Here is a 12,463-nt window from a genome sequence, read left to right as displayed (position 1 = left end):
TCCCAGAAGACAAAATAAGTTAAATTTAAAAAAGTTTTCACCCCCATGCTCCTAATACACGGGATTAAGACAAGGAGATGTAAACTTCTGAAAGGGGTCATTTTTAAAAATTTGATTTATTTTCTCTTGTGGACTACATGTAAACATCTTTAATGTGAAATATCTTATTCTAAGACTAAAAAAACAATGGCATGCATTTTGTGTGATCCCTCTTATTTTGGTAAAATAATAAACATTTTGCAGATTCTGAAAGGGGGGGGTAAACTTTTGACCTCAACTTTAAGTTGATTGAACAACTTGGCGTTTGTATTTTAGAATATATGTGATGTTCTTACATGAGTTTGTACAAAATGACGAATGAAAATGAGAAGAGGAAAAGTGGAGGGACTAAAGGAGGGATTCAATTGGAAAATTCACAAGCTTGCCAACCTCATCCAACAGGATGAAAATGTCTTTTTCCCCCTCCATCTGAAGGGAAACATATTTGCCAGAGAACAGAGTTCATCATTCTAATACAGGTGCTTTTAATGTTATGGATGCCACAGATATTACAGGCATTTTTAAAATGTTCTGGTAATAGATATGGTTGAAATATGTCCTGTTTTGTAACAGGCTACTTTGTGAAATATACAGGAATTGGCATTTTAAGAAACTAAAAGTATAAGGAACTCCCGCACACTATCTAAACTTGCAAATAAATTTTAATCACGATTAAAATTTATTTGCAAGTTTAGATAGTGTGCGGGAGTTCCTTATATGTTGAAATGACCTATCTGGTCTTAATTTTCTGCGCACCTATCACTTACAGGTGTGCGATGGAGTTCGTTCACTAAGAAACTAAAAGTGAAAGGGTTCTTGATTACCTTTAAGTCTGTCCAGAATGCGTGCCTCTGGGATATTCCAGGAATTGTTTATGTCTGTTAGCAATGATGGGAAGTTGGAGCTGTACAAAGAAAGCAGGAAAAGATAAAAGTGACAAGATTTTTTTTCCCAGAATCAGTAGTATTTCAAGTGTTAAAATTACTATACCTGGAGCTGAAGGAAGAAGGAAAAGTGTGTGTGTGCACTTGTCCAAATGTGCCCACAAAGGTAGTAAATCATAAAAATGCTGACATTGACAGGCCATTTTGTTGGGCCACTCAAGAAAAACAGCTTATTAATCTTACTAAATGATTTTTTTAGAAGAAATGCAGAAAGTTTTCTCTAAGTGTCACATTTAATAGTAGGGCTAGGGTTAGAGGATAGAAAATATGATTTAGCTCAGAAAGTATTCCTAATGATATAAAATGCTATTTTTATTCAACAATGATTAATTAAATAGCTCAAGATGGACAGAAAATCCATAATATAAGAATAAAATGCAGATCACTTCTTTTGAACTTTCTATTTATCAAAGAATTCTAAACCCTTAGCAGAGTTTCCACAGAAATATTAAGCAGCACAACCGATCTGAACATTGCTAATAATAAGAAAATGTTTCTTGAGCACCAAATCAGCATATTTAAATGATTTCTCAAAGATCATGTGACACTGAAGACTAAAGTAATAACTAAGTTACTGAGGTTACCAAAAAGGAAATAGTGTGAAATTTGATCGAGGTTAACGCCTATCAAGTCACGCATCCTTACAGTTCTTTAAGCCATACATCCTCAAACTGTTTCTGTCTTTCTCACTTCGCTCTTCATGCTCTCATGGTCAGTGAGGCCGCCCTCATGCCTGGACGCCACCCTTCCTCTGCTCTTTCTCAGAGCAACTGAGAGAAGCTCCGAGATCTCTAATCTCCTGCAGTGCTGAAATACCGCACAGTCCAGAGGGAATCAGAGAGAGAAAGAGAGAGCACCGTCATTATTACATACTTTTCAGGAGATAGCGATAGACCTCATTAACCCCACATGTAACACCCCAGTGCCTCCACACTCTCATTCTCCATTAAATTGAGAAGAAACCCTGTCTCTGGAGAACATGCAGATCATTCTCTATTGCTTTAAGAGAGTTAGTGTTTAACGCTTGCTGATTGATCTCGACAGCTGTTGAGATGATTTATTGAAAGCTGTGGGTGTTTTAAATGTCTTTAAGGTTGTCATTTATCAAAATTGCATTTTAGCATGTAATTTGAGTGATACTGAGTTTCTGAATTTTACAATTATGCTTATAATGTCTAGAACAGTGGTATGGCTTTTTTTTCTCTCCACTGGTTTCTACCAACTAGTTTATCTATGTGTGTCTCTCATCCTACAACACTTTTCTCACTTTACTTGTATTCTCTGAAATAAGACGTGCTTTCCTCTCAGTTAGCACATGCATGCATGAATGACCTCATCTGTTCTTGCTTTGCTTTTTAGTGTTATTGTTATTATGCAGCTGATGTTGCTGTGTTTCCACTTTGTGACAAAGATGAGGTCAGTGTCATGAAAATAGAAAGCATAATCGCTAACTGTTTCCTCCATTTTCTTCCTTCGTTTTTATAATTGTTTAATAGTCAAGTTCAGATGTCAGACTACTTATATACATATAATATATGTATATATTATATACTTATATATGTTTTATTAATGTATTAGTCATTTTAGTTATATTTATATTTTCTTATGCTGAAACCAATTGAGAGTTTCCTTGGCTGTGTTTGGGATCATTGACTTGCTAAAATGTCCACCCTGTTTTCATCTTCATCATCATGATACTGTAGGTGCTAGGATTGAACTACATATTATTCATTTCCAATAACTATGAGGCAGGTTTTTTTTTCTAATTACTGATAGATTTCAGCTGGTGTCTTGGCTTTCCACGCCTTTTTGGGCCTCCTTTTCTTCATGTTTCAATACTTTTTCCCAGTGTCATTCCATTTTATTACACAGAACTTAATTTCTGAACTTATTTGTTTTGTTTTTGCGATATTTGTGTATATGGATTTCTTGGGTTGTTACCAACATCTGGTTTCAAGTCAATAGCACCTTTAGAAATATGTTTACTGAGAATAATTGTGATTTTACACATATTTACCCACAAGGCTGTTGGTGCCGACACGTTTTTTTATTTTTTTTATTTTATAAACATTTTCTAATTTTGATACTTGACTAAGGAGGTTAAAACCATTATTTATTAATTTGTTCATTATTTCTATATAGCAACAATAATTTTCTATCAGTCAAAAATAATTTACTTAAATGAACTTATTTTATACATTTTTTCAATTAAAATAAGTTGAATATCAGTTAAACAGATAAAAACGGCTTAGCTTTTGTATTATTTTGATGTCCTTTTGTGTTATTTAGTTAATTATTTGAAGGTCAAGAAGACTTCTGTCAACTCTTCATGGTTGATTAATTAAAAAAAAATTGGTCAATATTACATGGAACATTTTGGATGAAAATAAAAAGCACTTATTAGTTCTGTTTACAAATTAAAACATATTTGTGTCTGTAATTCTTGAAACAATCATGGGACGCCAGAGAGTACCCGACTTGTGGAAAGTGACATAAATCTTTTCACCTTGTGCTTTTGTAAGTCATACCCTTGTGTATGTGTTTGTCCCTCCTTGTCTTTTTCCTTTGTTTTATGCTCTCTGTTGCTCTGAACATGACTTTTGCAGACAGGTTGACAAAATATGGCTGTAAACGTTTCCTGAGGAAATTACACCCACTTCCTTTCTCTCTCTCTCTCTCTCTCTCTCTCTCTCTCTCTCTCTCTCTCTCTCTCTCTTTATGCTTGCCTGCACTGTAGATGCTGCTCTTTGGAAAGCTTTGAAGATCTTAGAGACTTGGCTGATTAGAGCAGCCGATAAAATCCGAACACAAACACAGCTCCATTACAGTTATTTTAGGCCTGTGTATCACACTGCTCCAGTGCAGAGGACAAGGCCATTGTCTCAAGTTCTCAACAGCTGCATACAGTAGTCTGGTATGCAAAGACTTTCCCCAGCTATCTGTTGTTGTTTTTTTGTTTTTTTTTTGTCCAAAAGTTGGTGCACTTTCACTGTGCAACTCAATGTAGTCAGATAATGCTGTCATTGAGATTAGATCATAAGAAGCCTTTGTTTTATATTGGAGAATGATTAGACAAACGCATCAGCAGGTTACAGAGCAGCAAACAAACCTTTACAAATTTCTCCTGCAGTAAAGATCTCATATATATTCTTCTGAAGGTGGAGAATAATAAGGAAAGATAAACTGAGCTATAGATCGTTTGACTGCTGAGAACTAAATTCACTCTTATTCATTCAAAAGCATCCTCATTGAAAAGACCCTATCTGGGTTTAGTTCTTCCACATTGGGTATCTGTTATTGATTTATTGGCTGATCTTGATGCTGTTGTTCTCCGCTCTGTATACTTTTATTGGATGACCCAATCGGCTTTGCTCATGGCAGTGTGTGTGGCAGTATGCGCACCGCTTTGTGTTTTTATTCACTTGTCTTGTTGACAAAGGACGCCATTCCAGCCTTTCATGATGTTGTGTCTTTGCAGGAGCTCGGTTAACTGGTGTTGGTGTCACCTACGACAGCATGGATTATGAAGACGCCCACAACGGGGTAAAGGCATCTGAAGCTGCTCGTATTTGTTTGTTTCCATTCATTCTTGATGTTCTTGTAAAGGGCCTGCATCTGATTTGGTAACAGAGATGGCATAATCACAGTTTCTACCATTATTACAAAGCCAACTAGAGCAAGAGTTTTCAAAGGGGTTTTCAGGGGGGTGCTTGGGAGTGTGTGAAGAATTTAACAAAAAATGTGTAAAAAATATTTTTTCTTTATTAATAAATGCTTTATAATATTATAATTACAGTTTTATAAGTAATATGATTTAGTATTTAATATTATAAATTAGTTAAATTAGTTGTAAGATCTAATAAAATAATATTTTCCTTATAATTGATTAATCATTTATTTTGGTTTTAGTACAAATGTAGTAAAATGTGCTTTAGAATCTGAACATTTTCACAGAAAAAAAAATGTAAGAAAAAATGAGTTACTTAAATTAATTTTTTTATTGAATAAAATAATTGCAATTTGTTATTATGTGTTATTTGTGTTATTTATTGTGTTATTTATTATAATACAAAAAAAGTAATTATGTATTTTTTATTATTAAGGTTATTTGAATGAATAAAATAATATTTTCCTTATAATAGATTACAAATTTATTTTGGCTTTGGTAAAAAATAAAAACGTAAACTGATTGATATTTTAAAATGTAATAATTGCAATTTATTATTATTAGTAATATAATAATGAATATTATATTAATAAAATAAATGCTCATTTAAATGTTATGTTACGATACGATACGATACGTTACGTCATGTTTTATGTTTTGAACCAAGGATTTTCATTGTCGAACCATAATTTTCTATTCTTGCCGACTTGACTGATAGTCAAATCATATGTTTGGGGGCTTTAACACACAGGGAAAATGTGTAACGGATAGCCTATATTGGTTTATGTTTTGATTAAAAGATCTGTCAGTGAAAACCTAAGAATTAAAAAAAGAATTTTACAATAGTGCTCTCATTAAAACGGTGTCTCTCTCTCTGTGTGCGCGCTTCGGGTGTGTGTGTGGCAGCAGCTAAGTGCACAAAAAACAGCGCGCATGTGTAAACTGGTAAGTCAGAACATGTGCAAATGATAAACTTTCACTCTATGATGGTTAAACTTAACAGGTAATCCGCAAATCACATGTGTGCCGCACCGTGGGGCCTGGTTTCGTACGGATCACAGATCATCTACGATCCTTTGCACCGTTAGTAATAAAAAAGTTTTTATTTGTGTTATTAGATTAAAATCACATCAGATTAAGGACAACGAATGCACTAATTCACAATGGCATACCCTGTTAGACATTACAGCTGCTGAGACGCAAATGTTTCTGGATGCTTAATAAAACCAGGAATGTGCTGTTGTAGGAGGGGCGGCACAGCTGACTCGTTTCTCAGTGTCTTTTGCCATGAGTTACACTCCTCCATATTCTCACCAGCCCGAGGGGGTCTGAACTTTCTGAGGCTTTCAGTTGTAAACATAGCAGAGATATGAGACACTATCATGGACCCTCTCTGTACTGACTCTTTCTGCTTTCTGTATTATGCCAGTAGGTGGCAACTAGTGACCTCATGTTTATAAATCATTCACTGAATCATTGATTCAACTGTTTTGTTCAAAAATTAATTCGGAACAATACACCACTGCTGTGTGTTGCTCAGACATGACTAAATGTTGATCTATGTTGATATACATTTTTGCTTAAAGGGATAGTTCACCTAAAAATGAACATTCTGTCATCATTTATTTTGCTGTTTGATCTGGGTTTGGAATGTCATAAGGGTGAGTAAATGATGACAAAATACATTTTGGACTGAACTATGAATGTTTAGTAAACAAATGCATGTTTTATCTAAGATTAAAATGTTCGTACAGGGAAAACCCTAGCTCGATTTGTGCTTGAAGTGTTCGTCACAATTGCTTGTTGGTTTCTACTAAAATGAACACTGTTAGTCTGTTGAATTGCTGGAGTTCGACTTGCACAGGGATTTTCAGCTTCTTTCCACAGAGTTATTATTATTGCACAACAGCGACAGAGAAAAAATTTGTTCTCAGCAGCTCTCGCAGTAGAACACTGTTACATTTACAGCCAGTGGCCAAGATTCATTGCTCTGGTTTGGTGAATATTCCTCTATTTGAATTGAAGTTTGTCAACAGGTAGAAAGAAATGGAAACATGATCACAGTTTTGCCTGTGTTATCTTGTGTGAAACAATGTGCTGGATTCTGAATATTGGATTCATCTCTCTCCTCTGTTTAAATGTTCTTCTTGGCTTCCTTAGCTCCGGTTCAGAGCATGAATGTGTTAGTTTAGCCTCAAGTCAGAATGTTTGTGGCAGCTACTCAATGTTTTCAATTCTTTCCCTTTAATTAGAAATGATCACATAATGGCAGTATAATGTTATACGTAGCATGTAACATTTGTTAAGGGCTTTCTTTTTAATCCCTGATGATTTTTGTAGTGTGGAAAGAACTGTTCTTCATTGTTAGGTGAAGTATTGTGTCTTTGGTTGCAATACTTTCTTTTAGTTCCTTAACAAAACTTTTTCCTCTTTATTGAATTTGTTCTTACATTTTTCTCTCTGTCGAATATTGAAGTCTGGCCCGGGCCATCAGGTCATCCTTACCGTCCTGTAATGAAACAGTCCATTTTGTCACTCAGTTTACTGATATAAAAAGCTAATTCTAAAAATGTTGCTTTGTAATATTATGTCTATTCATGTTTTCTTCATCTTTGTTTCTCGACAGCGCAGGCCGTCAGGAGCTCAGAGTTCAAATCCAGCCATGAACATAATTGGAGCGGAGGATGAAGACTTTGAGAATGACGAGCAACCTGTGAGTGATATACATTAGCTCAGAACTAGTAAGGATGGGGAGAGTGAGAATTCCGCTTCTTTAATCATTCTTTTAGAATCTTTGAGGTAGAAATATTTGGAATTACAACCCCCTACACATACCTTTGCAATATAATTGCCATTGGCTGGTACGTTTTTTTGTTTACTCGCCAGACTGATATACTATTTTACACACACACACACACACACACACACACACACACACACACTATTAACTAATAGAACTTTAGTGATTAAAACTTGGAAACTATGTATGAATGCATATTTGTCATTTTAACTGAATTTAAGACTGGTGGTGGTGATGCTTAAGATATTGTTGGTCATTCAGGGTTTCTGTAAAAAAATAATAGTAATAGATCATATTAATTATTATTAAAAGATAATACTACTACTAATTCTACTACCATTCTAACAAGGTACCATACTCAGTCAGTGTTCAGCAATTGAAAATATATCTTATCTGTGCTAATCTTATAATAGCCTCGAACACACAAACTGGCGAGGAAAATCAGAGAATTTATTAACCAATGGCTAATGATAGACATCATTTAGTCACCCAGAGTAAAATTTAGTCGCATATGCGAGTGATTTATTTGCAATGTAGAGGGTTGAATTATTTTTTCTCATGTATATTTTTTATTTAAAGCGATAAAGCTGATTATAAATACATTCAATGCAATTCTTAAAAAAGTTGTTTACACAAAGTTTATAAAGTAGTACAGAAGTAGCATAAAAGCCACGCAATAATTTGTAAGTATAATAAATAAATAATGCTTTACTAAAAAAATTGGTGGCATTTATTAACAAAATCCTGGTTCTTAGCTTTACATTTTCATATAAACAAAACAAGCCTTAAAGAATTGGTTGTATCTATTAGGATTATATACACTACTGTGTGAATTGTTTTGTTTTTGGAAGAAAATTTATATTTTCCAGCAAGGGTGCATTAAATTGTTCAAAAGTGACAAAGCAAATGTGGTGTTAAAAAAAAAAAATGCTGCTCATTCATCAAATGATCTTGGTTTCATCAAAAATATATTAAGCAGCAAAACAGTTCAGCATTGATAATAAAAATGTTGCTTGAGCATCAAATCAGCGTATCAGAATGACTTTTGAAGGATCATGTGAAATTGAAGACTGGAGTAATGTCTGATGAAAGTTCAGAATGAAGAGTTATTATATTTTACAATATTATTGATTTTGTATTTTTGATCAAATAAATGCAGATTTTGTGAGAATATTAGACATTTTTCAGAAATATATATTTTTATTATTGTTAATTTGTATTCATCACTTTCTCTCAGATGGTGGATGATCACTGCAGTCACTTTAACAGCATTGAGCTGTTGAAGTCCAGGCCCACCCACCTACTGGTCTTCATTCATCATGTCATGTTACAGTTTGACTGTGCTCCTTTGGTAAGAACTTAAACGATGTGTGCCTGTTTATTTTTGTCAGAGCGTATGCATGCATTTACTTTAGAATGTGAGGCTCATGTGTTTCTTATAGTACCTCTTGTTCAGCTATGAAGGGTATGTGTGAGTTTAGAGTGGGGTGGGTGTGTCATGTATGTAGATAAAGCCCTTTTCATGTGATTTAATGCATGAGTATTTCTTTCTTTATTTGGCATGCAGCCAATGTGATCTACCCCAGGTACCGTCTCTCCCAAATCCCAAATCCGTCATCTCTTTCTACATTTAACCCCAAACTGTTCAAATAGGACAAATCTCACAGTTGTTAATGTTCAGAATTAGTTTTTTATTATTTAGAGCATAACCTAGCATTACATTTGACCAGTGTTTGGAATAACGCCGTTTAAAAGAACGGCGTTAGGTAACGACGTTATTTTTTCAGTAACGGGGTAATCTAACTAATTACTTTTCCCGTCATTACAACGCCGTTAACTTTACTGGACGTTAAATGCGGTGCGTTACTATGCATTGATTGAATAAACTGTATAATCCGAACGCAACCCTGGCTCAAACAGCGAGTGAGGAGATGGGTTAATAACGAGATAAGCGATTATGATTGGCTAAGGCAGAGCCAGTCAAAGCCAGTGTTTTTACACACATGCCAGCACACATGCCAGCGGCGCCACACTCACAAACACACACACACACACACACAAGCAACAGCTTCGCAGCAGCAGCAGAGATGGCGAGTCAGGAGCAATCCGATGAAAAGTTGGCATTTTCAAGGTGGAGATATAAGGACTACTTCAAATTAATTTTGGTCAAAGGCAAGAACGTACATGTAATGTGTACATTATGTCCAGGAGCGAAGACTTTGTCGACATCCGTTGTAAGCAACTCTAATTTAATGAAGCATCTCACAACGACACACGCATCTACAAAGCTAGTGGCCAAAAACACTTTTCTTACAAAGATAATATTTGAAGTGCAGGATAAAACTCTTGCTGTCTGTTGACGTGCAATAAATATCGAAAGTTATGAACGAACACCTGTCTGTTTTACTCATTTCAACTGACTCGTTAAAACTGCTAAAAAAATACAAATTCTTTGACATATAGCAACTTTTTTTTTTTTAAACAGTAACGCAAATAGTTACTTTCCCTGGTAACGAGTTACTTTTATTATAGAATAATTCAGTTTCTAACTCTAATTCTAATTTGGAACAAGTAGTGAATAACTATAACTAATTACTTTTTTAAAGTAACGTTCCCAACAGTGCATTTGACTGAGTGATATCTGTGGTCAAGGCAAAAAAATGGTGGACATTTTACACTATACTGTTTTCATATGTATTATTGAGTTTGACAAGCTATGTTTGCTTTCAAATCCAACAGGTACTATGTTGTGTTCATTAATTTTAGATTGGTCAATTTGTCTCTGTCATCCCTCCTAGCACTTTTTTCACTGGTCAGCATGTGCTCTGAAAAAGTTTATGAAATTTCTAAATGTTTAGTTGCCTCTCCATTCAATCAATAAAGCCCACATATCGGTTAACATAGCACATATTACTATCCCTCGGTGTCTAAATCTGTCAGTTTTGTTGCGCTTGTCTTTCTTTAATCTCCCTCACTCGATCTCTCTTTTTCTTTTCCTCTTGTCTTAGCTATGTTACCTTCATGCTGACCTCTTCAAGAACTTCAATGCCAAAGACACCAAGAAGCACTTTGTGGAATTCTACAACACTTTCCTGGAAAAAGGAGCGGTATGTGAACAAGAAGAGTTCTGGACATTCGGCTGTCAAGTTTGTTTATCACTTTACAAGTCTGCCTCTTTGTTCTGCCACACTTTTCAGTCCACCCCTTGTTTTATTGTCTATGTTTTTGTTAGACCACCTAAAGGAATGCTGGAGCTTTTTGAAGCTGTATTTTATTTATCACACAGGTGATCTGCTGTCCATCAGTCTCATCTTTAGACAGGTTTTCTTTCAAAGTGAAGAAAGCTGTCTAATGCTTTAATATTATTGAATGTAATTTAGTAAATATTGAGGCAGATTCATATGAATATGATTTGTAAAACTTTTCTGGTAAAAGTGCAGAATGGTAGTTCATTTCAATGGATTTCGTTTTATCAGTAAGAGTTTTTTTTTGTTAAGTTGGGCTGTTTTTTATTACAGTAATGGTTTTATCGTGCAGATCCATCTGCAGAGCTTTGTTCATCAGCATGGTCAGAAACAGGCATGGGTACACAGCAAACAGTAATAGAATAGGCAAGACGAAGAGTAATCCAAAGGCTAGAGTGGGTCTGGGATCAGCAAACAATATCCAGAGGGCTAGGCAAAATGGGTAATCCATAACAGACAGGTGAGAATCAAATCCAGAAATCAGGAAATGCAAAACAAAACCAAAGTCTAGGACTAGAACAGTGATAAGCGCTAAACAATACTCAGCATTGAATGGTGGTGTGAGACTGATTTATATAGTGTGTTTTTTGGTAGTAGCTGTGTGTGATTGGTTTCAGGTGAGCTTGTGGTTAGTGCAGTGGAGTATGGGAAATGTAGTCCAGTGATGTGTAACAGTCTATGTGGTGTGAGAGTCAGTATGATGGAAGGGCGACCTCTAGTGGTAATTGGACGAAGTCCATGAAACGGGTTTGTGACAAATGGGATTTAATGAAGTTTTTATTTCTGTGTTTTCATGTTCATATTTGGTATGGGTGAGGTTTATGGTTCTTTCTGACTATATTTTGAATGCACCTGACATTCATTAGATGTCATTAGAAATGGACAGTATGTTATCCAGTTCTTTATTTCAGTTTCATATGATATTTCAGGTCATCATTTCCCCACTTGTCTGTTTCTCCCCAATCCGTCTATTTTTAGACTTCATTTCATAGTGCAAATTTTTTGTTCTTTCTGTCCAGTTCGTCTTCCTCCTCCTTCTGTCCAATGTAATTTATTCTCTGCATTTTCTATCCCAGTTTTAGACGTGTCTGAGTGTTTGCCCGACCCTGACCTCCCCTGATGAATGGATGCTTTTTTCCCTCTTTTCTTGTTTTATTTTTATGTTGAGTCTTTCTTTTTCTTTTGAATGTTTCTCTTTCTATGCACATTTTTTGAGTTGACTTTAAGGCAATGGAGGTGCGAACTGAGCTTAAATTAAATGGAAGAAAGTAGTTCTCTGGTTATTTATATTGTTGTGACCTCTGGTGGTGATGTAATGTATTACATGTAATACTGGAAGTATATAAACTATAAACCATTTAAGTGAAGTGAAGTGAAGTGAAGTGAAGTGAAGTGACATTCAGCCAAGTATGGTGACCCATACTCAGAATTTGTGCTCTGCATTTAACATTGTATTTTATAATGTCCTCCACACTTAATATAATTGTATTTATTTTAATTCAAATCTGGAGTTAATTCTAATTTGTTTATAACTTCCTGTCTATATGAATGCTCATTCTATGATTCGTTTTATTAAAAAAATAAACTATATATAAATATACATTAATGAAAATTCTAACATGAACTACTGCATTGCAAATTCGTAATGCTGAGCCCTGATTTGGTCCATTTCAAGATTTTGGATTGAAGTATTTCTAACACATTCCTTCTCTCTTCCAGATTCTCAAAGTACCTATGCCAAATTACATCGCCTATGAACTGGGTGAGT

At 34.9% G+C, this 12,463-nt stretch overlaps 2 protein-coding genes across 4 annotated transcripts in view; both read left to right on the top strand.

Annotated features, from left to right (window-relative positions):
- cd79a (CD79a molecule, immunoglobulin-associated alpha) overlaps positions 1-12,463 on the top strand; it is a 131,028-nt gene that overhangs the window by 89,475 nt on the left and 29,090 nt on the right. The gene's annotated exons all lie outside the window — the stretch shown is intronic.
- The window catches only part of LOC132158466 (rho guanine nucleotide exchange factor 1-like), a 50,933-nt gene that overhangs the window by 12,711 nt on the left and 25,759 nt on the right, over positions 1-12,463 (top strand). For 2 of the 3 annotated variants that reach the window (XR_009437687.1, XM_059567892.1), the window contains exons 2-6: positions 4,462-4,526; positions 7,277-7,363; positions 8,688-8,801; positions 10,459-10,557; positions 12,415-12,457. Coding sequence is in view for 1 of the 3 variants with exons in the window: in XM_059567892.1 (XP_059423875.1) it covers positions 4,500-4,526; positions 7,277-7,363; positions 8,688-8,801; positions 10,459-10,557; positions 12,415-12,457 (370 nt within the window). In the remaining 2 variants the exon portion in view is untranslated. The remainder of the gene's footprint in view (positions 1-4,461; positions 4,527-7,276; positions 7,364-8,687; positions 8,802-10,458; positions 10,558-12,414; positions 12,458-12,463) is intronic. The other variant, XR_009437688.1, reaches the window with a different exon arrangement.

The sequence above is a fragment of the Carassius carassius genome, chromosome 15 (assembly GCF_963082965.1).
Source record: "Carassius carassius chromosome 15, fCarCar2.1, whole genome shotgun sequence".
Lineage (NCBI taxonomy): Eukaryota > Metazoa > Chordata > Actinopteri > Cypriniformes > Cyprinidae > Carassius > Carassius carassius.
The sequence above is the reverse complement of the archived record's forward strand: the minus strand, read 5'-3'. Positions and strand labels throughout refer to the sequence as shown.